We start from the raw sequence: 27,263 nt of genomic DNA, 5'->3' as shown, positions 1-27,263 counted from the left end.
CACCTGGAACCAGCCAGGAAATCATTCTTTCCTTTCCTTTCTCCATTTGCTGCAATGGGTTTTGGTGCTGGTTTCCATCCTTGGTTCAGGAATGTGAATGCCAGAGTGGTTTGGGTGGGAAGGGATCTTCAATGGCAGCTGATTGCAGCCCAGGGACACCTGCCACTGTGCCAGGTGCTGCCAGCCCCAATGCCCAGCCTGGCCTTGGGCACTGCCAGGGCTCCAGGGGCAGCCACAGCTGCTCTGGCAATTCCAGCCCAGCCCCTGCCCACCCTGCCAGGGAACAATTCCCAATTGCCAAGATCCCATCCAGCCCTGCCATTCCTCTGGCACTGGCAGCCATTCCCTGCCTCCTGTCCCTCCATCCTTGTCCCCAGTCCCTCTGCAGCTCTCCTGGAGCCCCTTCAGGCCCTGCAAGGGCTCTGAGCTCTGCCTGGAGCCTTCTCCTCTCCAGGGGAGCACCCCCAGCTCTCCCAGCCTGGCTCCAGAGGAAGAAGGAGCTGTTTTGTCACTGAAGTCTGGGATCTGACCCAATCCTGGCACAGAGGAGCTGGAGGCACCCTGAGGTTTCAGGCCTTTGGTGGGGTTCAGAATTTTGATTTAGGGAGCTTGTTCCCCACAGGATCTCTGTGTTCCCAGGATGATGTTGGGCATCCTGGGGAAACCTGCACTCAGCATTCCCATCAGGAGAGACATGCAGGGGGGAAAGTGGAGTCACTCTGAATCCCCAAGTGTTTGGGGCTCTCTCAGAAAACCTCTGGCAGATTTTCTGTGCTGATTGTGCTCCTAACCAAGAGATATCATATCAGCCTGAGTGCCAAACCTCCCCTTTCCCATCAGGAACCATTTTCCACTTCAGTCCCAACTCTGAACTTTGCTCCAGGTTTTGAAACAACAAGTGGGAATTTTGAGAATTCCAGCTGTGTGGGAAGCATCGGTGCCCCATTGCTCAGCTTGTCCCTCCTGGGTTTCCTCACCTGGGAAGTGCTTTACTCATCCTGTGGCAATCCTGCTCCTTCCAGGAGACTGGAATATCAGGAATGTCAGGAATATCACCTGCTGCCTTTTGGGAGTTGTTGCTCAGTGTGGGAGTTGGGGTGCAGGAGGTGCTGGGCACTACATTGCAAGGCAGCACAAGGAGCTCTCAGCTCTCCTTTTCCTTGGGAAAAACATGGAGGAAAAAGGGTCTTCCCCTTCCTTGGGCAAGGAGAGTTCTGACACCAGCTCCAGAGAAATTTGCCCAACTCAGAGATGTAGAATCACAAAATATCCTGAGCTGGAAGTGAGCCACAGAGGTCATAATTAATAATTAATTAGGCTGTTATCAGATACAGAGTTCTCATCCAGTTTCCTGCATGGCTGCTTCCTCCAGGTGTCCATGGCTGAGGAGTGCAGCTCCCTCAGCTCTGTTTTTATGGAATATTTTAATTCCAGCCCAGCTGCCAGGAGCTGCCCCTCTGCAGCCCTGTGAAGGTTTACTTGGAGCTGTCCCCTCCATGGCCCAGATTCCTGCAGCTCATTTCCCTGGGATTCCCCCTGCCTCACCTGGGCCCTGCAGGTCCCTGTGTGATCAGCATGTGTTCCCTGGACTTTGTTCCACCCAGGAAAATCCGTGCAGGCTCCTCCTGCACCAGCAGAGGGATCCCAAGCCCTGCAGGAAAGGCAGGAATCAAATCCTCTGCCACAGTGCCGAGCCACAACCTGAAAATTGCAGGGAAACTGCACTGGGAGGTTTAAATTTGTTCCTACCAAAGCTTCTCTTTGTGGGATGAAGCATCACCTGTCCCCATATTCCTGTTTTGGGTCCCACAGCATCTCTGTTAATGTGGCTGCAGATTTTTGGCTATTTGTGAAAGCACAGGGGTTTAAAACCTTTCTTGGAATTAATTTATTAGTATCTACTTGTGTTTAATAGTGATAGATTTGTGCTTTTATATCCACATTTTTTTTTACCTTTATATCTATCCCCCAGCCCCAGCACACTTCTTTAAACTCAGTCCTTGCCAGGGCAGCAGGAGAGGTGGGAAAAACCTGAGGATGGATGCAAATGCAGTAGAAGCAGCAAAAAAGCTGAAATTTGGGAGTGTTGGGATTGCCGCTGCTCTGGTTCAGACATTTTTCACACATGAGGAGGAACAGAAGTTGTTACACCCTGTCAGAAAGCCACAGTCAGAGATGTGATGTCATTGGATAGAGTCAGAATCACAGAATATCCTGGTTTAGAAGGGATCATCAGAGTTCTTTGCTGGAGTCTGTAGCTGTTCCCAGCCTAATCCAGCAGTGCCACAGATGCTTGGACACATCCCCATCTCAATTCCTTGGTGGGCAGCTCAGTCAGGAATCACAAAATGGGATCATGGAGGTTGGAAAAGCCCTCTGGGGTCATTGGGTCCCACCTGTGGCTGATCAACCAGCCCAGCTGAGTGCCATGCCCAGGAATTCCTTGGACACCTCCAGGGATGGGGAATCCAAACCTCCTTGGGCAGTTCCAAGGCCTGACCATCATAAAACAGGATCCTCAAGGTTGGAGAAGCCCTCCAAGGTGTTCAGGTCCAACCTGTGACCAGTCTCCACTGGGGCACTGAGTGCCACATGTTCATTCCTTTGGCATCTCCAGGGGTGGGGATTCCAAACCTCCCTGGGTGGTTCCAGTGCCTGAACACCCTTCCAGTGAGGAAATCCTGCCTAGAAATTCTTCTTAGAAATCTCACCTCAAAATCCTGCTTAGCTGAATGTCAGACCTGCCCTCATATTGGACCAGAACTCGGGGATCCAGTGTCACATCTGTGTCCCTATCAGGCCCATCTGTGCCTTGTTCCTTTGTCCCCATAAGGCCCGTGCTTGCCTTGTTCCCTTATCCCCATCCATGCCCTGTTCTCTTATCCCCATCCATGCCTTGTTCCCTTGTGCCACGAGGCCCATGCCCATCCCTGCCCTGTTCCCTTATCCCATCCATTCCCTTATCCCATCCCTGCCCCATTCCCTTATCCCACCCCTGCCCTTCTCCCTTATCCCATCTGTGCCCTGTTCCCTTATCCCATCCATTCCCTTATCCCATCCATGCCCCGTTTCCTCATCCCATCCCTGCCCTTATCCCATCTGTGCCCTGTTCCCTTATCGCATCCCTGCCCCATTCCCTGATCCCATTCCTGCCCTGTTCCCTGATCCCATCCATGCCCTGTTCCCTTATTCAGTCCATTCCCTGATCCCATCTGTGCCGTGTTCCTTATCCCATCTGTTCCCTGATCCCATCCCTGCCCCATTCCCTTATCCTATCCCTGCCCCATTCCTTTATCCCATCCCTGCCCTGTTTCCTGTTCCCTGATCCCACCCCTGCCCCATTCCCTGATCCCATTCCTGCCCTGTTCCCTGATCCCATCCATGCCCTGTTCCCTTATTCAGTCCATTCCCTGATCCCATCTGTGCCCTGTTCCTTATCCCATCCCTGCCCTGATCCCATCCCTGCCGCATTCCCTTATCCTATCCCTGCCCCATTCCCTGATCCCATCCATGCCCTGTTCCCTTATCCCATCCCATCCCTGCCCTGTTCCCTGATCCCACCCCTGCCCCATTCCCTGATCCAATCCATGCCCTGATCCCATCCATGTCCCGTTCCCTGATCCCATCCCTGCCCCGTTCTCTGATCCCACTCCTGCCCCATTCCCTGATCCCATCCATGCCCTGCCCCGTTCCCTGATCCCATGCCCTGATCCCATCCATGCCCTGTTCCCTTATCCCATCCCTGCCCTGTTCCCTGATCCCACCCCTGCCCCATTCCCTGATCCCATCCCTGCCCTGATCCGATCCATGTCCCGTTCCCTGATCCCATCCCTGCCCCATTCCCTGATCCCATCCATGCCCCGTTTCCTGATCCCATCCCTGCCCCATTCCCTGATCCTGATCCCATCCATGCCCCGTTTCCTGATCCCATCCCTGCCCCGTTCCCTGATCCCATCCCTGCCCCATTCCCTGATCCTGATCCCATCCCTGTCTCGTTCCCTGATCCCATCCCTGCCCTGTTCCCTGATCCCATCCCTGCCCCATTCCCTGATCCCATCCCTGCCCCATTCCCTGATCCCACCCCTGCCCCATTCCCTGATCCCATCCGTGCCCCGTTCCCTGATCCCATCCCTGCCCCATTCCGTGCCCTGTTCCCTGATCCCATCCCTGCCCCATTCCGTACCCCATTCCCTGATCCCATCCCTGCCCCATTCCGTGCCCCGTTCCCTGATCCCATCCCTGCCCCATTCCGTGCCCCATTCCCTGATCCCGTCCCTGCCCCATTCCGTGCCCCGTTCCCTGATGCCAGGCTCTCCCTGTCCCTCGCAGGGGGGCTGACGAACGGCAGTGGCCGTTACATCTCGGCGGCGCCGGGGGCGGAGGCCAAGTACCGCAGCGCGAGCAGCGCCTCCAGCCTGTTCAGCCCCAGCAGCACGCTGTTCCCGTCCTCGCGCCTGCGCTACGGCATGTCCGACGTCATGCCCTCGGGCCGCAGCCGCCTGCTCGAGGACTTCCGCAACAACCGCTACCCCAACCTGCAGCTGCGCGAGATCGCCGGCCACATCATGGAGTTCTCCCAGGACCAGCATGGATCCAGGTGGGCTGGGCGGCCTGGGCGTGGCTGCTCCTCGGGGAGTATCCGTTGGGTTTTGTGGCTGTGTTTCGTGATTGTGTTTCGTGGTTGTTTTTCGTGGTTATGTCTCATGGTTGTGTTTTGTTGGTTGTGTCTCATGGTTGTGTTTTGCTGGTTGTGTTTTGTGGCTGTGTTTCGTGGTTATGTCTCGTGGTTGTGTTTTGTGGCTGTGTTTCATGGTTATGTCTCATGGTTGTGTTTTATTGGTTGTGTTTCATGGTTAAGTCTCATGGTTGTGTTTTGTGGCTGTGTTTCATGGTTATGTCTCATGGTTGTGTCTCATGGTTGTGTTTTGGGGCTGTGTTTCATGGTTATGTCTCATGGTTGTGTTTTGTTGGTTGTGTTTCATGGTTATGTCTCATGGCTGTGTTTTGTGGTTGTGTTTCATAGTTATGTTTCACAGTTGTGTTCTTTTGGTTGTGTTTCGTGGTTGTGTTTCGTTGGTTCCATTTCGCAGTTGTGTTTTGTGCTTGTTGTTCTGTTGGTTCCGTTTTGCCAGTTGAGTTTTGCAGTTGTGTTTTGTTGGTTCCATTTTGCTGGTTGAGTTTTGCGGTTGTTGCTTTGTTGGTTCCATTTCGCAGTAGTTGTTTTGCAGTTGTGTTTTGTTGGTTGCATTTCACAGTTGAGTTTCACAGTTGAGTTTCACAGTTGAGTTTCACAGTTGTGTTTTGTGTCACTTCCCCAAGCTGAGGCACATCAGGGAATAAGCAGGAACGCCAAGCCAGTGTCAGGCTCAGAATCCCCAGGGATTGTCCAGTCCAGGGACGTTGGCATCTCCAGGGATGGCGACTCCAAACCTCCCTGGGTGGTTCCAATGCCTGAACACCCTTCCAGTGAGGGAATCCTGCCTCAAAATCCCACCTTGAAATTCTTCTTAGAAATCCCACCTCAGAATCCTGTCCAATTCCTGGCCCTGCCCAGACAGCCCAGATCCCACCCTGTGCGTGCCTGGGGTTGTTGTCCAGGGTTGGGGACAAGTGCTGGTCGCAGGAATTCCTCCTCAAATTTAGCTGGGAGAAAAGGAGACTCAGGGGTGATCTCATCACCCTCTGCAGCTCCTGAAAGGTGCCTGGCTCAGGTGGGGTTGGGCTTTTTTCTCCAGGCACTGACAGAACCAGAGCACACAGCCTGGAGCTGCCCCAAGGGAAATACAGGTTGGATATTAGCAAAAAGTTTTTTACAGAAAGAGTGATAAAGTTCTGGAATGTTCTGCCCGGGGAGGTGGTGGAGTCCCCATCCCTGGGGTGTTTAACAAAGCCTGGATGTGGCACTGGGTGCCAGGGTTTGGTTGAGGTGTTGGGGCTGGGTGGGACTCGATGGTCTTGAAGGTCTCTTCCAACCCAGTGATTCTGTGAAAAGGAGCTTCCCTGCTGTGTGGTTTGCTCACTCACCCTGCTGGCACAGCTAAATCCATTTCAAAGGCCATCTGGACACGAGGCCATTCTCCATTACTCCATTGAGATCTGCTTTGCTTGGAATGAAGATTCCAGCATGTGGCCATGGACCTCATGGCTGTGACCACCCCAAGCTTTCAGATGGCTGGATGAAATAGCTGTGTTTGCAAGAGCTTTGCAAGTTGTGGATGACTAAAATGTCTTAAATTTGAATATTTAACTTGTGATAGGAAGCTTAGGTTAATGAAAGTGCTTAATCTTCACAGTGTAATGGGATTTTTCATGGTCCTTTCTGGAACACACGGGTGAGGCTTTGGGAAGGGGTTGAATGAGCAGATGTGCCCGTGGCATCACTCCAAGACCTCCTTTTCAGATTTATTCAGCTGAAACTGGAGCGTGCCACCCCAGCAGAGCGTCAGCTGGTGTTCAACGAGATCCTGCAGGCAGCCTATCAGCTCATGGTGGATGTGTTTGGGAATTACGTCATTCAGAAGTTCTTCGAGGTGAGTGTGCCCTCCCCTGCAGCTCCTCCTGCTGTGCTGAGGTGTTGGATGAGCCTGGCAAACCCTGCCTTGAGGCTGAACCCCTTCAGCACTGGCACCATCTCCTCCCCACACGCTGTTGGATCTTCACTGCTGGGGTGACTGAGGGGTGGGACTCAGATTAATCTGAAAAGTGACACTTGGAGAAGCACAATGTGTCACAATAAAGAGCAACGTTCAGGAGATGTAAATTTCCAGTGGAAGGTGGATTGGGGTTGGAATGGGCTGAGCCTTAAGGTCCCTTGCAGCCCAAACCTCCCTGGCATTCTGTGAGTGCAGATCCAGCACAGCTTGTCCAGGGTGCTGCACTGAGCTGTCACTGCTCCTGGGCTTGGGAACAAGGGAGAAACTTCTGCAGTAACAGCAGCTGCTGGAAAGGTGTTGTGTCCCTCCACCCCTCTCTCTGGACACTGGTCTGCTCCTTCTCCAAGTGTTCTGGTGCTTCTGCCCAGTAATTGAGAATCAGAATCACAGAACCTCCTGAGCTGGAAGGGACCCACAAGGCTCAAATCCAGCCCCACCCACACACCCCAGCATTCCCACCCTGGGCACGCCTGAGCCCCTGTCCAGCACTTCTGGAACTCAGCAGCCCTGGGGCTGTCACCTGTCCAGGGTTGGTTGGTGACCCTGGTGGCCCCATCCCCTTTGGGGTGTGCAGGCAGACACAGAACCCATCTGGCTGTGCCACATCACCCCTTTCCCATGGTGACCTGCCCAGGGTTGATTTGTCACCCTGGTGGCCCCATCCCCTTTGGGGTGTGCAGGCAGACACAGAACCCATCTGGCTGTGCCAGTTCACCCCTTTCCCATGGGGCTGATCTTTGATCTTCTCAGTGGGCAGCTCCTGCCCCTCCAGGGTGGGAGGGCAGTGCCAGTGCCTGCACAGGGGTCTGTCCTGGCAGTGACTGTTTCTCCTGTCCCAGTTTGGCAGCCTGGAGCAGAAGCTGGCGCTGGCGGAGCGCATCCGTGGGCACGTGCTGTCCCTGGCCCTGCAGATGTACGGCTGCAGGGTCATCCAGAAGGCCCTGGAGTTCATCCCCCCAGACCAGCAGGTAATTGTAAGTTTCAATTTTAACTTTCTTCTTGATGTTTGATGTTCCTGAACTGTCCCTCTTGTGCCTTGCTGTTCCCTTGGTTTGGTCCCTGGCATGTTTGTGTGTGACGAGTCCGTGCCGCTGTCCTTGGTTGTCATTGTCACCTCCTTGTTCCCCTTCCCTGGCCATGGGGCTGCTTCTCTCTTAATTCCCTGGAAGCAGATCATGTGTGTAGGGAAAACTGAAAATGAGGGTGAATTAAAAGAGATTTTTAAATCCCTTGAAGGAGGAGTTTTGCCTTTAATATTCACTGAGTTACTGCTATGTGGGTCAGCATCCTGTGCTCCTGCAGGGAGATGGATGAGGAGCTCCTCGTCCTGGCTTTGGAGAGATGTGGCTGATAGCCCCACTCAGAGCTCATTAATAAAGCACTTCCTCAAGGGCTTTAGGAACAATGAATTGAGATGAAAAATACGCTGGGCAGAAAGGGTTGGGAATGGTTGTAACAGGAATCTCAATGTAGGTTATGAAATTAAAAATGTGAAAGAGGCTTTAGGAATGGTCCCTCCCTTTAGGCTGAGCCTGAGCCAAGTGTGTCAGCAGGGCTGTGCCCAGGCTCCAGCTCTGCTGCTCCAAGGATTCACTGTCTCCTCCAGAGGGGCATTTTTCAGTACTCAGTGCTCCCCAAATTCCTGGGTTTGATTCAGTTACAAAACTCAATTCACCCAGATCTTGTCAAAGCATTAAAATGCTCCAAAATGTCATTTCTGTTTGTGAGTGAGGCTTCCACCCTGCATGGGCGGTACATCAGTCTTGTCTAAACTTCATTCATTCCTTAACTATCACCTGTGTAAAATCCCAGCAAGTTCTGAGCCCAGAGCTGACCCTGTTTAGTGACAGGTGACCCTGATAACCCAAAGAGTTTGTGAACTTTGTGCATTTTAGATTTGCTTCTCCTTGAGGGGAGCAGAGAGGAAAATGGGGGATACAGAGGAAAGCAGTGGCTCAGTCAGGATTTCTTTAATTTGGATTCTTGGAAGAGGATGCTCATCAGAAAGGAGGGCTTCATCTTCCTAGAGTCCCAGGGTGGTTTTGGTTGGAATGGAGCTCCAAGCTCCCGTTCCAGGGCCCTCCCTGCAGGCCAGGCTGCTAACAGGGTGTCAGAGCAGGATTTTCCCTGCTGGTTTGTGTCCAGCCAAGCCTCACTCCTGGCCATGGGAGCACCCCTCACTCCTGTGCCATTCCTGCCCATGCCAGCAGTGCCAGCTGTGCCCTCTGAGCTGGGGATGCTGGTGGTGCTTTCTGTTTGTGCTGTGCCCTCTGAGCTGGGGATGCTGGTGGTGCTTTCTGTTTGTGCTGTGCCCTCTGTAGAACGAGATGGTTCGGGAGCTGGACGGGCACGTGCTCAAGTGCGTCAAGGACCAGAACGGGAACCACGTGGTGCAGAAGTGCATCGAGTGTGTGCAGCCCCAGTCCCTGCAGTTCATCATTGATGCCTTCAAGGGACAGGTGAGGCCCTGGCCAGCTCCTGCTGCCAGCTTGGAACAGCCTCAGAGTGGCTGGGACTTCATCTCCTGCGAATTCTCAGTTTTAGCAGCTGGTGCTTGCAGGGTTGGTTCAGCCACGTGAGGGTCCAGAAATCCTTGGTCACATCTGTGTTATCATTTCTGGGCAGAGCTGTCAGAGTAAAACCTCCTTGCACGAGTCTGTTCTCCTGGAATATTGAGTAGTTTTGAGTGATGAGGGAATACAAGGCTCTCCCTAATCCATCTTCCAGTGAAGGTGGTGAGCAGAGTTTTGTGCTGCTGAGGTACCTTAGCCATGTCTAAACTTCATTAATTCCTTAATTATCACCTCACTTGTGTAAAATCCCAGCAAGTTGTGAGCCCAGAGCTGATCCCCTTTTAGTGACAGGTGACCCTTGATAACCCAAAGAATTGGTGAATTTTGGCATTTCAGATTTGTTTCTCTTTGAAGGGAGCAGAGAGGAAAATGGAGGATGCACAGGAAGGCAAAGTTTTATTATGATCCATCCCTGTCTGTGCAGGTGGCTTAGAGGAATGCTGAATGCTGTTTCCCAGGGGCCTCAGAGCAGGGAAAATGCAGGAGTTTCATCTAGAAATGGACAATTGTCCTTGACTCTCTTAGTGCTTTGCTTTTTTATTGGTGTCCTCTCCTGAATTGATCATTGGGTGTCAGTTGTGGCTGGCTTTACTCTGCCTGCCTCATGCCCCAGTACAAAAGTGCTGCTTTTGGGGTGTTCCCAACCTCAATTTAATTGGCTTTGCAGGGGCACTTTGAAGTTTTGAGGACTTTACCCAGGGATGTGAGGACAGCCAGGGGCTGTTATAGCAGGAACCAGGAGCTGGGAGTCTGGGGAGGGTCAGGATTTGGTTGGTTGGTCAGAACAAGCAGGATTCTGCCTGGAAACTTGCTCCTGATAAGAGTTTAGGTTTGGATTTTCCACTGGGAGTTTACAAGGCAGAAACATCTCTGGGAGCTCAGCTGATGGCGCTGACATTTCCTTGACCACTTGCCGCAGTTTTATCTGAACCTTCACACAGCAGATTAAACTTAGCACCTCCAGATGATTTTCCTGCAGTTAATTGCACTCCAAGCCCTGTTTCCCTGCAGGGTTTACTCACCAGTTATTAAAAATGTGTGACTGTTGATTTAAACTTCAGTGCTTGGATTTGCTGCTGTTGTTAAATCAAAGCAACCAAACGGGACTTTGTGCTTCAGACAGAAAACGGAGCAGCAATAACAGAATGTGTCATGTTCTCACCCACAGATCTGCTAATCCATTAGAAATGAGAAAGATTCTTTGTTGTCACTTCTCCTAAGCACTGTTAAGGCTTTTAAACAAATCCAAACAAGTTGAGGAAAATCCTTTGCTGGGCATTTTTAACTTTTCTGGCTCATAGCATTTCTTAAATAGCTTAAAATTTGTGCTGGCAAACAATGTGCTGGAATAATTTGGAAAGAATAACCAAGCTTCCAGCAATGCTTGGTTGTTCCAGGGGTGGTTTTTTTAATGAATCAAGAGGTTTTACTATTTGGTTTTTTATAGTGGGGAAGCTGAGATTTCCCCAGGTGGGGATGGGATGTGCCTGTGATCCCAGTGGGTGTTTCCCAGCTGGTGCTGGCATTCCCTGCAGGAATGCTGGCAGGTTTCTGGGATTCCCAAGGATTAATGGCACGTGTCTGGCTGTCCTTTGTCCCCAGGTGTTTGCTCTGTCCACACACCCCTACGGCTGCCGGGTGATCCAGCGGATCCTGGAGCACTGCCTGCCCGAGCAGACCCTGCCCATCCTGGAGGAGCTCCACCAGCACACGGAGCAGCTGGTGCAGGTCAGTGGGTGCCCAGGTCACTGCTGAGTGCTGGGACAGCTCCTGCAGGGAGATTCCCACCTGGCAAAGGGATGGCAGTGAGCGCAGCAGGCAGGAATTTCAGCACTGCCTGCTTTGGCCATGGGCACAGGTCCAGGGGTGCCAGGGGTGTTGGCACCTCCCTGCCTGAGGAGGCCCCACATCCTGGTGTGTCACAGACATCTTTTCATGAAAAATCCTTTCCTTAAGATTTTTCCTCCTGAGAAGCTGAGAGGCCTCAGGAACAAATTGTAAACATTGATTATCTGCTGCTGTGGAATGCAACAGGTGCATCTGTGATTGGCCCATGTTAGATGTTTGTAAATAATGGCCAATCACAGCTGGCTTGGACTCTCTGTCCAAGCCACAAACCTTTGTTATCATTCTTTTCTATTCTATTCTTAGCCAGCCTTCTGATGAAACCTTTTCTTCTATTCTTTTAGGATAGTTTTAATGTAATGTATATCATAAAATAAAAAATCAGCCTTCTGAAACATGGAGTCAGATCCTCATCTCTTCCCTCATCCTCAGACCCCTGTGAACACCGTCACACTGGGGCTCCTCTCCAGTGCAGGGAAGAGCCAGGAGCTGTTCCAGGAGCCCCAGTGCAGGAGGGATGCCAGGAGCTGATCACTGCAAGGAAAAGGAGTGAATCAGCTCCTGGCATCCCTCCTGGCTTTAAGAATTCAAAGTCACTGGGATTCTTAAAAAGAGCTGGTTCTGTGCTCGGCCCCTCCTGGCTGCCTTCCCTGCTCCCTGCAGTCCCTGGGAGAGCCTGGTGTGCCAGGGTTTTACACGGATTCTGTTCTTGGAGCCTGTGGAGAAAGCAGCAAAGCCACTCCTGGTCCCGTTCCCAAATTGTCACTCGGATCCCAAGGCACAAACTGGTGAAATACGAGCTAAAAAATGGCAAATCCAGTTCTGGTTCAGTTCCCAAACTCCCATTTGGATCCCAAGGCACAAACTGGTGAAATATGAGCTAAAAAATGGCAAACTCAGTCCTGGTTCAGTTCCCAAATTGCCACTCAGATCCCAAGGCACAAAGTGATGAAATATGAGCTGGTCCAATGCCCAAATCCTGTGTGCTCAGCATTGGGAAGAGGGAAGTGGCTGGGCATGGATATCAAGCCAAGCTTTTGGTGCCCTGAACTAGAAAATCAATATCCTGTGGTCTGAAAATCCCCAAATTCAGAACAGTGTCCCATAGCCAGACCCATGGCACACCCCTCCAGGACATAGGAGTTGGTAGGTTTGAGCCTGAAGAGAGGGGAAAAAAACAGGGAATAAGCAGAATATGGGCATTCCCTGTGCAAGGATATGATTTTGAGTTCTATAAATAAGAAAATTTCTACAAAAATGCATCATTTTACCACCTGGTACCACCCTAGAATGTACATTCTTGCAGAAATAGAAAGTATTGATCTGATTTGTACAGTAAACATTATAATTAATCTTTAGTTGAACTTTTAACTCTGAATACACTTTGGGAATCAGTTTGCTGGGAATGCTTCTAGTCCCTTACCCACCTTTTGTGTCCCTTTGTGCTGTTTTCCCCCAGGATCAGTATGGGAATTACGTTATCCAGCACGTCCTGGAGCACGGCCGGCCCGAGGACAAGAGCAAGATCGTAGCAGAAATCAGAGGCAACGTGCTTGTGTTGAGTCAACATAAATTTGCCAGGTAGTGATTCCTTCCTTAAATTCTCCCTCTGGGAGCATGGGCACATGGAGGAGCTGCAGAAGGCTTAGGGGTGGGTGTAGGGGAGGTGAAAGGGACTTTTGCTTCATAAAAAATGTTATTTATAATAGTTATAAAGTGAGGTGTGTCATGGAGGAAGATGGAGATGTGGAAGGGTAGCTCTAATCCAAGCTCCTGAATTTAACCAGGAATTCTTGTGTGATTTAGGTTATCTGATTTATTTTCATGGGGTTTAAGTTGTCACTACCCCTTGGATTTTAAGAACATTCACTGCCCTGGGATGCTCTGTCCAGCTATGGGGAGATTTAGGAAATCATTGCAGCACAATCCCACTTTTCCCAGAGGAATTTCCACCCACAGAGTCATTCCCAGCTCTTTGCTGTGTCCCTTTGGAGTCACACCCAGGGACCCCTCCAAGGGGAGCTGCAGCATTCCCAGATGCAGCAGAGCCACACGTGAGTGAGGCAGGATCCAGGTATTTGTGATGTCAGGACAAAGCACTGCTTCCCACGTGTGTGAATCCCTGCTGGATGAGCTTCCAGCCCTCAGAACATGAGTGCTGAGCTCTTCAAAGGCTCAAAACTCCCCTTCCTCTGATGAGAGTACCCATGGACACGAGGGAAGTGGAACATTAATGAGAATTAGGAGAGCGTGGTCTTCACGTTGTTATTTCAGGTTCTTCCTCCCTGCTTTGCCTGGTTCTTTTTTCCCAAACTTCTTTCCAGCTCCATTAATTAGTGGAGGGTCCCCTGAGCTGAGCAAACCCGCTGGGTGATGCTGTGAGTCAGGCAGGGGTGTGTGGGATGAGCCCAACACAGCTCGTGGTCCCCTTTCGTGTACCCTACTTCTGGCTCTCCAGAGAGCTCAGACTGCTCATTAATGTATTCAGGAATTCTGGAAATCCTCTGCTTGGCTGAGAGTTTTCATTCCTGAACCAGCATTTTTGTGTTGTTCTAACCTTGGATGGATGTCCATTCCCACCACATTCCAGTGGGGAGAAAATCAAAACAACAACTGGGCTTCTCTAGTGAGAGTGGACATTGACCTCACAGAGCATCACTGGACACTGGTCTGAACTGGTCCAGTTCCCAAATTCCCACTCAGATCCCAAGGCACAAATTGGGGTGAAATAGGAGCTGGTCCAGATCCCAAGTTCCCACTGAGATCCCAAATCTTGTTTGACATTGCTGAGCTCTGCCAGCACAAATCCCCTGCCCTTGTAGCAGCACATGAGATCTTCTTAGGGCTGGGTGAAAAGGTTCGAGGAGACATCCTGTGCTCAGGTCCCTGCTCCATTCCCAGTTCCCTATTCTATTCCCAGTTCCCTGCTTCCGTTCCCAGTTCCCTGCCCCATTCCCTGTTCCCAGTTCCCGCTCCCAGTTCCCTTTCCCCATTCTCATTCCCAGTTCTGATTGCCAGTTCCCTGCTCCATTCCCAGTTCCCATTCCCAGTTCCTTGCTCCCATTCCCATTCTCATCCCCATTCCCAGTTCCCATTCCCATGGCTTCCCCATTCCCAGTTCCCGCTCCCATTCCCCATCCCCATCCCTTCCCCATTCCCGATCCCCATTCCCTATTCCCCTTCCCCATCCCCATTCCCATCCCCATCCCCTTCCCATTCCCCATCCCCATCCCATTCCCCATCCCCATTCCCATCCCCATTCCCATCTCCATCCCCATTCCCCATCCTCATTCCCATCCCCATTCCCATTCCCATTCCCCATCCCCATTCCCCATCCCCATTCCCCATCCCCATTCCCCATTCCCCATTCCATCCCCATCCCCATCCCCACTCCCATTCCCCATCCCCATTCCCCATCCCCATCCCCATTCCCATCCCCATTCCCATCCCCATTCCCCATCCCCACTCCCATTCCCCATCCCCATTCCCCATCCCCATCCCCATTCCCATCCCCATTCCCATCCCCATTCCCCATCCCCACTCCCATTCCCCATCCCCATTCCCCATTCCCATCCCCATCCCCATCCCCATCTCCATCCCCATTCCCATTCCCCATTCCCATTCCCGGTCTCCATTCCCCATCCCCATTCCCATTCCCCATTTCCATTCCCATCCCTGCTCCATTCCCAGTTCCAGTTCCCATTTCCAGTTCCCTGCTCCATTCCCAGATCCCTGCTCCATTCCCAGTTTCCTGCTCCATTCCCAGTTTCCTGCTCCATTCGCAGTTCCCCTTACTAGTTCCCACTCCCAGTTCCCATTCCCATTCCTATTCCCTGTTCCCATTCCCAGTTCCCATTTCCCAGTTCCCATTCCCAGTTTCCGTTCCCACTCCCATTTCCCAGTTCCCATTCCCAGTTCCCATTTCCCAGTTCCCGTTCCCATTCCTCAGTTCTCATTCCCAGTTCCTATTCCCTGTTCCCATTCCCAATTCCCACTCCCATTCCCCATCCCCCGTTCCCCATCCCTGTTCCCCTTCCCCATTCCCCATCCCCCGTTCCCCATTCCCCATCCCCATTCCCATCCCCATTCCTCATCCCCATCCCTGTTCCCCTTCCCATTCCCCATCCCCATCCCTGTTCCCATTCCCCATCCCCATCCCATTCCCATGCCCATTCCCATTCCCATTCCCCATCCCATTCCCCATTCCCTTCCCCATTCCCTTCCCATCCCCATCCCCTTCCCCATTCCCATTCCCCAGCCTCATTCCTGTCCCCATCCCATTCCCCATTCCCATCCCCATTCCCGTTCCCCATTCCCCATCCCCATTCCCATCCCCATCCCATCCCCATCCCCATCCCTATTCCCATCCCCATTCCCCATTCCCATCCCCATCCTCATTCCCGTCCCCATTTCCCATCCCCATTCCCATCCCTATTCCCATCCCCATTCCCATCCCCATTCCCCATTCCCCATGCTCATTCCCCATCCCCATCCCCATCCCCATCCCCTTTCCCCCTTCCCCATTCCCGTTCCCCATCCCCTCCTCATTCCCCATTCCCATCCCTGTTCCCCATCCCCTCCCCATTCCCCATCCCCTTCCCATCCCCATCCCATTCCCCATTCCCATCCCTGTTCCCATTCCCATCCCCATCCCCATTCCCATTCCCATCCCCATCCTGATTCCCCATCCCCATTCTCCATTCCCCATTCCCATCCCCATTCCCATCCCCATTCCCCATTCCCATCCCCGTTCCCCATCCCATTCCCCATCCCCATCCCCATCCCCATCCCATCCCCATCCCCTGACGCGGCCGTGTCCCCGCAGCAATGTGGTGGAGAAGTGTGTGACGCACGCGTCGCGCACGGAGCGCGCCATGCTCATCGACGAGGTGTGCACCATGAACGACGGCCCCCACAGTGCCTTATACACCATGATGAAGGATCAGTACGCCAACTACGTGGTGCAGAAGATGATCGACGTGGCGGAGCCGGCCCAGAGGAAGATTGTCATGCACAAGGTGGGCACTGGGGCTGGGAGGGACAGCCTGGCACTGCTGGGCACTGAGGGATGTGATGGCAGAGGGGTTGGAGTGTTTCAGTGGCTGGGAGGTGGAAATTATGGAAGGTTTGGGTCGGAAGGGACCTCAAGACTCATCCTGCTCCACCCCAGGGACACTTCTACTGTCTCAGGTGCTCCAGCCCAGCCTTGGGCACTGCCAGGGCTCCAGGGGCAGCCACAGCTGCTCTGGGCACCCTGGCACAGCCCAAACCTCTCTAACCAGGCCTTGCCAGGCTACAAACCCCCTGTGGCAAATGGCACTGGGGGCACCTGGAACCAACCAGGAAATCATTCTTTCCTTTCCTTTCTCCACTTGCTGCAATGGGTTTTGGTGCTGGTTTCCATCCTTGGTTCAGGAATGTGAATGCCAGAGTGGTTTGGGTGGGAAGGGATCTTCAATGGCAGCTGATTGCAGCCCAGGGACACCTGCCACTGTGCCAGGTGCTGCCAGCCCCAATGCCCAGCCTGGCCTTGGGCACTGCCAGGGCTCCAGGGGCAGCCACAGCTGCTCTGGCAATTCCAGCCCAGCCCCTGCCCACCCTGCCAGGGAACAATTCCCAATTGCCAAGATCCCATCCAGCCCTGCCCTCTGGCACTGGCAGCCATTCCCTGGCTCCTGTCCCTCCATCCTTGTCCCCAGTCCCTCTGCAGCTCTCCTGGAGCCCCTTCAGGCCCTGCAAGGGCTCTGAGCTCTGCCTGGAGCCTTCTCCTCTCCAGGGCAGCACCCCCAGCTCTCCCAGCCTGGCTCCAGAGGGGCTCCAGCCCTGCAGCAGCTCCAGGATTTCCTGGACTCTGTCCGGCAGCTCCAGGTGCTGCTGGTGTTGGGGGCCCAGGGAACAATTCCATCCCAGTGTCCCATCTGTCCCTGCCCTGTGTCAGAGTGCAGCCATTCCCCGTGTGCTGTCACTCCATTCCCGTGTCACAAATCCCTCTCCAGCTTTCTGGAGGAGTGCAGAGCTGCCCTGGGCTGGAGCTGAGCTGGCAGCAGTGCCCGTGTCCCAGTGACCCAGTTCTGCACCGAGCAGGCGCCGCGCTCCTGCCAGCCCGGCTGGGCCTGTGCTCCCGGGGCTGGGGACATCGGAGTGACACCGGGAGCCACCCGGGCCTGGGGCTGTGTCCCTGCCTGTGTCCCCTGTCTCTGTCCCCCTGTGTTCCCTGCCTGTGTCCCCTGTCTCTGTCCCTCTGTGTCCCTGGGGCTGTGTCCCCTGTCTCTGTCCCTCTGTGTCCCTGGGGCTGTGTCCCTCTGTCTGTATCCCAGTGTGTCCCCCTGCCTGTGTCCCCTGTCTCTGTCCCCCTGTGTTCGCTGCCTGTGTCCCCTGTCTCTGTCCCTCTGTCTGTGTCCCAGTGTGTCCTCCTGCCTGTGTCCCCCACCTGTGTCCCTGCAAGCTGTCCCTCTCTGTCCCTGTGCTCCTCTGCCCCTGCTGCTTGTGTCCCTCTCTGTGTCCTGCCTGTGCTCCTCTGTCCCTGTGTCTCTGTCCATGCTGCTTGTGTCCCTTGGTCCGTGTCCCTTTGGCAGTGTCCCTCTCTGTCCCTGTGGGCTGTGTCCCTTGGGCTCTGTCCCTCTTGCTCCATCCCTGTGGGCTGTGTCCATCTGTGTGCCTCAGGCTGTGTCCCATTGTGTCCCTATGGCCGTGTCCCTGCTGGATCTGTCCCTCTGCTGTGGCTGTGTCCCTGTCCCTGTGACTGTGTCCCTGCTGGATCTGTCCCTGTCCCTGTGACTGTGTCCCTGTCCCTGTGACTGTGTCCCTGCTGGATCTGTCCCTGTGCCTGTGGCTGCCAGCCCCACCTGTCCCTCCATGTCCCTCCAAGGCCACTGGCCTTGCCTGGTGCCACCGTGCTGGTGCCGCCTCAGAGCCCACAGCCATTCATCAAATACTCTGTTTCTCACTTTAAAATGATTTTGATGTGACACTTCCCAGTATCCTGGGATCCCTGAGGCTGGAAAAGTCCCCCAAGGCCACCAAGCCCAGCCTGTGCCTTGTCCCCAGCAGAGCCCTGAGTGCCACCTCCAGGAATTCCTTGGATACCTCCAGGGATGGGCACTCCAGACCTCCCTGGGCAGTTCCAGTGCCTGACCACCCTGTCCATGGAGGAGAATCCTCCTGATATCCCAGAGTCCCGTGGTTTAGCATTGCCCTGCAGTGTGTGGGTGCACAGCCAGCCCAGGAGCTCAGCTTTATCCAAATGAAGCCATTTGGAATGAATTCTGCCTCGCTGCCATCCCCTGTGCCCGCTGCTCCAGGGGCAGGGAGCCCTGGAACAGGGAATATCTTCATTTTCCTGCTTTTAAAGGTCACATTTGCAGGGCTGCAGAATGGCAGTGCATGGAGAATAACAGGCTTTAGATGGGGGTGGGGCTGAGGGGATTTTAATTTCCTTCAGTGACATTTGTTGGGGTTACTTGATGAAAAAGCCCAGGTACAGCCAGAGAAATGAAATCCTGACTGACCCAGGCATGGAAAAGCTGAGATTTATTTATTTTGAATAATGTCAGGTATTCAAATGCTGATGAAGCTTTTTTTAAATTATATTTAAGCATCCTTGACTAAACCAGACTGATTTTTCTGTAAGCAATGGGAATTTGTGTGAGGGAGCTGCTTTGACCTCCACATGCACAGAATCAACACAAACAGCTGGAATAATCCTCAGGGATGGTAATTCTTAGGTTTAGGAGCCACTCAGAGTCATTCTTTTAACCCCAAATCTGTTTTAGTGCACAAGAAATGCTAAAGATAATTAAATAAAGATATCTGGCAAGGGATACACCCAGTTTATCTGTGGCAGCAGAAGGGCCCTGGAATTGTAAATCCATAACAGAGAGTCGTGTATTAAAAAAAATACAAATTATTGTTCCTAACATTTCTTACTTTCTTTTTCCCATGGAGCAAAGCCTTTGGATAAAATGCAAATTAGATTATCAGTGGGGCTGTCAAAAATAGCTCAGGGTTGACAGCTAAGTGGGCCTGAGTGAATGTGATTTCAGCTGTGATCCCAGGCTGCAGGAAAGCCTGGAAAAATGGAGCCAGGGGCTGTGGGAATGGCTGCTGGTTGTGGAAAACAGCAGCTTGGGATGGGGCTAAAAATGGGATTTTTTTAAAAGTTTTTATTTTAAAAATGAAATTGAAAAGTGATTTTAACAGTTGTGTCCGTAAAGGGAGAAAGTGAAAGGGATTAAGCTGGACAGAGAAGGAATTGTTGGAATTGGAGCTTCTCTGCTCCTGCTGGGCACAGGAGTCATTCCTGCTGGGAATGGGGGGCCAGGTTGGATTTGTGCTTTGGGAATGGGGTCCCTGCAGAGGAACAGGAATGCCAGGGACTGTGAGGTGCTGAGCCAGGGGCAGTTGGAGGTGAGGTCCCTGGTTAGGGGCAGTGGTGGGATGTGGCCACCCTTGGAGCAGGGAATGCTGCACATCCACTTGGAGAGGAGAAAATGGTGAAAGCATGGAATCCTGGAATGCTTTGGGTTGGAAAACCCTTAAATCCCACCCAGTGCCACCCTTGCTATGGCAGAGACACCTCCCACTGTGCCAGGTGCTCCAGCCTGGCCTTGGGCACTGCCAGGGCTCCAGGGGCAGCCACAGCTGCTCTGGCAATTCCAGCCCACCCTGCCAGGGAACAATTCCCAATTCCCAGTATCCCATCTATATCCTATCTATACCCCCTCTCTCTTAGTTTGGATCAATTTCCCTTCTCCTGTCACTCTCCTGAAGACCCTGCAGAGCAGCTGGAATTCCAGAGGTCACAGCCATTCTTTCCCAATATCCCACCCGACCCTTCCCAGGCAGTGGGAATCCATTTAATCCAAAGCCCCAGTGTCTGCCTTCTGCAGAATCCCACTGGGAATTGGGGAACATGGCCTGGATTCCGGAATTGTGTGATGCTGATGCCTTGTGGAGGCTGCCCTAGAACAGAGACCTGACTGAGCTAAAGAATAAAGCAGGGATTTATGGAAAGCTTCTCCTCAATGGATCCACCTTGGGCAGCACCAGAGCCCAGCCAGGGCTGCCAAGATGAACCAAAATGGCCCCAAAATGCACGACCGGGCACGGGGTCTGTCCCTGGGATCAGTTCTGCTCCATTTGCACCTTGCAGTTCATTGTCCCATTCCAGCTTTAGCCCAGGCAGTCCCACCCTGCTTGTTTTTCTCTCTCCAGCCCACGGTGTTTGTGCTCTTGGGCTGAGATTTGGATCATTTGTCCTTGGTGCCCAGCTGGAGCAGGAATTGTTTTGTTTCCCTGCTCATCATCCCATAATGTGAAGCCCAGACCCACACACCAAAGCAGAATCTGAAAAATACAAAATCTAAACCTGAGGCATCAGTGCCAGCCAAGACCTCTGGGGTCTGGGGGAGTTGGTTCGACCCAGGGGATGGGTGTGACCCCACTCAGGTTCCTAAATCCTGAGAGGGGCAGGACATGGGGAAGAGCTGGGGCTGTGCTGTTCATGGAATGCTGAATTGGAGTTTGGAGCTTCACTGTGGGACCAGGACACAGGGAAGGGTTGGAGGACATCTCTTCATGGGATGTTAAATTGGAATTTGGAGCAGGACACAGGGAAGGGTTGGAGGACATCTGTTCATGGGATGTTAAATTGGAATTTGGAGCAGGACACAGGGAAGGGTTGGAGCTGTGCTGGTCATGGAATTGGAGCCTCAGTCCAAGGCCAGGACACAAGGGAAGAGATGGGACTGTGTTGTTCATGGAACATTGAATTGGAAGTTGGAGCTTCCATTTTGGAGCAGGACATGGGGAAGAGCTGGGGCCGTGCTTTTCATGGAATGTTATATTGGAGTTTGGAACTTCAGTGTGGGACCAGGAGACAGGGAAGGCTTGGAGGAGAGCTCTTCATGGAACGTTGAATTGGAATTTGGAGCTTCCATGTGGGAGCAGGACAGAGGGAAGAGTTGGAACTGTGCTTTTATGGAATTGGAGCTGCAATCCAGAGACAGGACATGGGGAAGGGCTGGGGCTCTGCTTTTCATGGAATATTTAGTTGGAATTTGGAGCTTCAGTATGGGACCAGGGCACGGGGAAGGCTTGGAGCTGTGCTGTTTATGGAATGTTGGCTTTGAGTTTGGAGCTTCCATGGGAACAGGACACAGGGAAGGATTGGAGCTATGCTTCTCATGGAATGTTATGGAGTTTGGAGCTTCACTGTGGGACCAGGGCACAGGGAAGACTTGAAGCTGTGCTGTTCACGGAATGTTGAATTGGAATTTGGAGCTTCACTGTGGGAGCAGGACACTGGGAAGGGCTGGAGCTGTGCTGGGATAGATAACAGGGGAAGGGACATTTTTAATGGCATTATTTCTGTATTAAATCCCTTTTTTTTTTTGCTGTTTTTCCCAGATCCGGCCCCACATCGCCACGCTGCGCAAGTACACCTACGGCAAGCACATCCTGGCCAAGCTGGAGAAATACTACATGAAAAATGGGGTGGATTTGGGGCCCATCTGTGGCCCCCCCAACGGCATCATCTGAGCAGGGGCTGCTCCAGAGGCACTCCAGGATCCCAGGAATCCACCAGGAATCCAGCCCAGAACCCACCCACACCACCCGCCACGGTTGCTAAAAAAAAACACAAACAAACAAAACCCACAAAAAAAAAAAAAAAAAAAAAAAGAAAAGCAGAAAAAAAAACCACAAAAAAAAAAAAAAAGAGAAGCCTTTGTAAATTTCTTTAATTTTATTATGCATAACATGTACTAATTATTTTTTTTAATTAACTAATTGCCCTGCTGTTTTACTGGTGTATAGAATTCTTGTACATAGGTCTCAGATGTACATGGAAGGCCACATTTTTGTTCACTGTTGTATCTATATTCCAAATGTGGAGACTTTCAGGGTGGTTGGTTCGAAGACAACAAACAAAACAGGAAAAAAACCCTGTTTTTAATTCATCCTTTTTTGCAAATACCTTTTTTTGGGGTTTGTTTTCCTCCTTTTAGCCCAAAAATCAGCAGGAAGTTGGAATTTTAATTCAGTGACACCACTGGTAGAAATACTAAAAAGAGAAAAATTCAACTTGCTAAAGTTTGGTTTTAAACAAAGACACCAAAATTCCGGTTTTGGGACTTTTTAATGGCTTTATTTCTATTTTATTTGTGACTGACATGCTGAAGGAGGGAGCTTAGCTGGCATTTTGAGAAAACACCCAGAGATGATCTAAAAGTGGAGGATTTTTGGGGTTTTTTATGCCCACTCCTCTGTTCACCTGGAGAGATGCAATTTGATTATTTAGCATGAGGAAAAACAAAAAAATCCAACTCGGCTTTGGTCTTGCTTCTATAAATATATAGTGTATACTTGGTGTAGACTTTACATATATAAAAATTTGTAGTATTTTCTTGTTTTGATGTCTGATCTGTATCTATAATGTACCCTAGTAGTGGAACATACTTCTGACTGTACAATTGTACATTTGTAAACCTCTGTAATGTAAATGTGGAGAAGTTTGAATCGACATAAAACCCGTTTTTTGGTAAGAAAACAGGAAAAAAAAAAGAATTTAGCAAAACCTGTGCATTTCAGTGTATATTCACACCTTTTATGGTCGTAGCATATAGTGTTGTATATTGTAAATTGTAATTTCAACCAGAAGTAAATTTTTTCTTTTGAAGGAAATGTTCTCTTTATACAGCCTAGTTAATGTTTAAAAACAAAAAAGGAAGAAAAATAAACTGCTTGGTTTTATTTGTCACCTAGTTGGACGGTAGAGATCCTTTCTAAATGTTCTACAGACCTGATTCAGTTCCAAATAGTGTTTTTTTGAATCTTACAAAGTAATGTTTTGCTTCTTTTGTGACAGTAAGAAACAAAAAGTGCAAAAGTACAGCCCCCTCCTAGTTTTCCTTACAATCAGAGCCCCTTTTCACCTTGTAAAGTGTGAATCACCTCCCCCTTTTTTGTACAGAAGATGAACTGTATTTTGCATTTTGTCTACTTGTAAGTGAATGTAACATACTGTCAATTTTCCTCGTTTGAATATAGAATTGTAACACTACACGGTGTACATTTACAGAGCCTTGTGTATATTTCCAATGAACTTTTTTGCAAGCACACTTGTAACCATATGTGTATAATTAACAAACCTGTGTATGCTTCTGCCTGGGCGACTATTTTTTGTAACTCTTGTGTAGATTGTCTCTAAACAACGTGTGATCTTTATTTTGAAAAATACAGAACTTTGGAATCTGGCTCGGGGTTTTATGGAATTGTTTCTTGGAAGTTTGGAGCCTCAATCCAGGGGACAAGGGGAAGAGCTGGAGCTCTGCTTGTCGTGGAGTGTTAAATTGGAATTTGGAGCAGGAGCAGGACACAGGGAAGAGCTGGGGCTGTGCTGGTGATGGAATTGGAGCTGCAATCCAGGGCCAGGACACAGGGAAGAGCTGGGGCTGTGCTGTTCATGCAATGTTGAACTGGAATTTGGAGTTTCATGTGGGAGCAGGACACAAGGAAGATCTGGGGCTCTGCTTTTCATGGAATGTTAAGTTGGAGTTTAGAGCTTCATTCCAAAGGCAGGAGCAGGACACAGGGAAGAGCTGGGACTGGGCTGTTCATGGAATTGGAGCCTCAGTCCAGGGACAAGACTCAGGGAAGAGCTGGAGCTCTGTTTTTCATGGAATTTTTGTTCAGTTTTGTTGGAGGTTGGAGCTTCAGTCTAGGGGCAGGAGCTGGAGCTGTGCTTTTCATGGAGTGTTATTTTGGAAGTGTGAGGTTTGCTGCAGGACCAGGACACAGGGAAGGCTTGGAGGAGAGCTGTTCATGGAATGTTAAATCGGAATTTAGAGCTTCTGTGTGGGAGCAGGATACAGGGAAGGGTTGGAGCTGTGCTGTTCATGAAACTGGAGCCTCCATCCAGGGGCACAGGGAAGAGTTGGGGCTGTGTTTTTCATGGAATGTTGGAGTTTGGAGCTTCACTCCAAGGCTAGGAGCAGCACACAGTGAAGGCTTGGAGCTGTGCTTTTCATGGAATGTTGAATTGGAGTTTGGAGCTTCCCTGTGGGACCAGGACACAGGGAAGAGCTGGGGCTGTGCTGTTCATAGAACTGCAGCTCCAATACAGTGGCAGGACACAGTGAAAGCTTGGAGCTGTGCTGTTCATGGAATTGTGAATTTGAGCTTGGAGCTTCAGTGTGGGAGCAGAACACAGGGAAGGGCTGGAGCTGTGCTGGAGGGCTGGGATGGAGAGCAGGGGAAAGGGACATTTTTCATGGCTTTATTTCTGTCTTTGCAAGTCTGACGTGCTGAAGGAGGGAGCCGAGTTGGTGTTTTTGGAGGGAGAAAACACCCAGAGATGATTTTAAAGTGCAGGACTGGGAGCCCATCCTGAACAGGCTCTGTGGGCACAGGGGTGGGGGATTCTTCTGAGACCCCACCTGCACAGCTGCCCCAGCCCTGGAGCCCCCAAAATCAAGGACCTGGAGTTGCTGGAGAGAGCCCAGAGGAGCCCACGGAGCAACTGCAGGGCTGGAGCCAGGCTGGGAGAGCTGGGGGTGCTGCCCTGGAGAGGAGAAGGCTCCAGGCAGAGCTCAGAGCCCTTGCAGGGCCTGAAGGGGCTCCAGGAGAGCTGCAGAGGGACTGGGGACAAGGATGGAGGGACAGGAGGCAGGGAATGGCTGCCAGTGCCAGAGGAATGGCAGGGCTGGATGGGATCTTGGGCAGGAATTCTTTCCCTGGTGTTTCTCCAGGCTGCTCCATGGAGCTGATGGCTCTACCCACACTCACCCCTGCTGCCCCCATGATGTCCTTGTCTCCCTTATTCCCCCAATTCCTTACTTAGGAAGATCCAGCTCCCCGTTTCTTTCCCTGTGTGAACAGAACCCCAAATCAGCCTCTCCTTCCCACCAGCTCCCCCCATTTGCAGCATCCAGGACCTTCCCTATCCCTTTGCTGCCCTTTGCTGCATTTAAAATCCCTTTTCCAGAGGGACATTTGGGGAATGCTGACGAATCTGGGAACTTGTAGAGGCAGGGTCACATGTGGCCAAGTGATGGAGGGCAAGAAAATGCCCATTTTACAGGAAATGATTTATTTTGGCTTAGCATGTGGAAAGGCTGGGTTTAAAGCCCAGACTCTTCCCATGTCCCATTCCCACCTCTCAGCAGGGCCAGCACCCCTGGGACCCCACTCTGGGATTGATCTGGGACTCACACTGGGATTGATATGGGATCCTGTACTGGGATTGATCTCTTCCCACACTGGAATTGATCTGGGACTCCATACTGGGATTGATCTGGGACCCTGTACTGAGATTGAGCTGGGATCCCCACACTGGGATCAATCTGTTCTCACGCTGGGATCGATCTCTTCCCACAGCAGGATTGATCTGTTCCCACCCTGGGATTTATCTGTTCCTACACTGGGATTGATCTGGGATCCTGTACTGGGATTGATCTGGGACCCCACACTGGGACTGACCTTTTCCCATCCCCTTGCTGTTAAATTCAGCAGATTTGGGTTTTCACTCAGTTTGTTTTCACTCAGTTTCTGCCCAGCGTTTGAGGCCACCCCGTGCCCCAGCCTGGCCACCAGGGCCACAGGCACTCGAACTTTGGGGTTTTAGAGCTCTTTTTAGAGCTCTTCACCACGTCATTCACCTGGTGGTGCCTGTGGAGCTCAGTCAGCCGCAGGTTTGGAGATAAACACGGTGAAAACGAGGAAGATAAATCTAGTTTTTAATGTTCAATTCAGCACTGAGTGTTCCATTCAGGCTGCAGAGGAAGGGTGTGAGCCAGGCTCTGTGTTTGTTCCCCAGATTCCTGCGGGTCCGGGGCCAGCCCTGGCACCGCTCCCACCCTGGGGAGCTGGGGAATGGGATTGGAGCTGCTGGCCCTGCCGGGGGACAGGGGGGACACGGCCGGGAAGGACACAGGGGCTCCGTGCTGGCCGTGCCTCGGTCCTTCCTGAGCACGGCTGGTGATTGCGGGTGGACAAGGGATGTGAAGGGACCTGTCCCCCTCAGCCAGACCTGTCACCCCAACCGGGACCTGTCCCCTCAGCCGGGACCTGTCACCCCAACCGGGACCTGTCCCCTCAGCCGGGACCTTTCCCCTCAGCCGGACCTCTCCCCTCAGCCGGGACCTTTCCCCTCAGCTGGATCTGTCCCCTCAGCTGGACCTGTCCCCTCAGCCAGGACCTGTCCCCTCAGACGGATCTGTCCCCTCAGCTGGGATCCCCTGTGCCACCCCCTTTCCCATCGCACTGCCCAGACCTGAAGGGACATGAAGGGACAGGAGCTCCCGCTGTCGCCGCGGCCGCGGGGGGACAAGGCCCCGCTGGCAGCGCCCCCCGCCCGCCCCCAGCTCCTCCTGTGGGGTCCCACAAAGCCCCGCCACCCTTCAGGAGCCACCCCTGGGGTTCCACCTCTCGCTGGGGACCCGCGGGGACCCTGCGGGCCTGGCCCAGTCCCTGCAGGGGTGGCGGCGGCCACGGCGGGGCGGTGCAGGCCCAGCAACGGGCCCGGGCCGGGCGGGGCCTGAGCCCATGTGGGGACAGCGGAGCCCGTGTGGGGACAGCGGACCCCGTGTGGGGACACCCCGGCACCAGACCCTGTGTGGGGACAGCGGAGCCCGTGTGGGGACAACGGCCCTGCCTGGGGAAACCGCCCTGCCTGAGGACATCCCGGAACCGGACCCTCTGTGTGGGGACGCCTCCCTGCCTGGGGACCCTGTGTGGGGACAGCGGCCCTGCCTGGGGACACTCCGGCACCGGGACCCACTGTGTGGGGACAGCAGCCCTGTGTGGGGACATCTCCGGCACCAGGACCCCCGTCCCTGGGACCCCCAGCACCGGTGGCCCCCTGCTCCGCGATCCCCCCTGCGTGGCACCCACCTGTGTCCCTGGGACCCCTCTGCCTTGTGACACCCCCGGCTCGGTGTCCCCACTGTCCCTGAGCCCCCTCGGTGTCCCAGGACTCCCCCACCCCAAAGCCGCCCCCTGTCCCCGGACCCCCTGTGGCCCCAGGGACACCCCAGAACCCCTCTCTGGGACCCCCTGCTCCGGGGCCACCCCACAGTCCCGGGGATCCCCCCACTCTGGGACCCCCCCGGTGTCCCTGGGATGCCCTCGGGTCCCCTTTTCACCCCCTGCCCCAGGGACCCCTCCCCACCTTTCCCTGGGTTTTGCCCCCACC

At 52.6% G+C, this 27,263-nt stretch overlaps 2 protein-coding genes across 9 annotated transcripts in view; both read left to right on the top strand.

Annotated features, from left to right (window-relative positions):
• Nucleotides 1–23,326, top strand: part of PUM1 (pumilio RNA binding family member 1) — a 105,424-nt gene extending 82,098 nt beyond the window's left edge. For 5 of the 8 annotated variants that reach the window (XM_063177614.1, XM_063177615.1, XM_063177618.1 and 2 more), the window contains exons 15-22: nt 4,330–4,597; nt 6,401–6,530; nt 7,493–7,627; nt 8,975–9,112; nt 10,829–10,954; nt 12,531–12,652; nt 15,897–16,089; nt 21,479–23,326. In XM_063177614.1, the coding sequence (XP_063033684.1) occupies nt 4,330–4,597; nt 6,401–6,530; nt 7,493–7,627; nt 8,975–9,112; nt 10,829–10,954; nt 12,531–12,652; nt 15,897–16,089; nt 21,479–21,610 (1,244 nt within the window). In that variant the 3' untranslated portion in view covers nt 21,611–23,326. The remainder of the gene's footprint in view (nt 1–4,329; nt 4,598–6,400; nt 6,531–7,492; nt 7,628–8,974; nt 9,113–10,828; nt 10,955–12,530; nt 12,653–15,896; nt 16,090–21,478) is intronic. The other 3 variants (XM_063177620.1, XM_063177619.1, XM_063177616.1) reach the window with 1 other exon arrangement.
• A 3,288-nt stretch (nt 23,327–26,614) lies between these two features.
• Nucleotides 26,615–27,263, top strand: part of SDC3 (syndecan 3) — a 58,475-nt gene continuing 57,826 nt past the window's right edge. The window contains exon 1 of the mRNA XM_063177708.1: nt 26,615–26,800. Within this exon, the coding sequence (XP_063033778.1) occupies nt 26,615–26,800 (186 nt within the window). The remainder of the gene's footprint in view (nt 26,801–27,263) is intronic.

The sequence above is a fragment of the Melospiza melodia genome, chromosome 27, assembly GCF_035770615.1.
Source record: "Melospiza melodia melodia isolate bMelMel2 chromosome 27, bMelMel2.pri, whole genome shotgun sequence".
NCBI classification, from domain to species: Eukaryota; Metazoa; Chordata; class Aves; order Passeriformes; family Passerellidae; genus Melospiza; species Melospiza melodia.
Note: the sequence above shows the minus strand (reverse complement) of the source record. Positions and strands in the feature narration are given on the sequence as shown.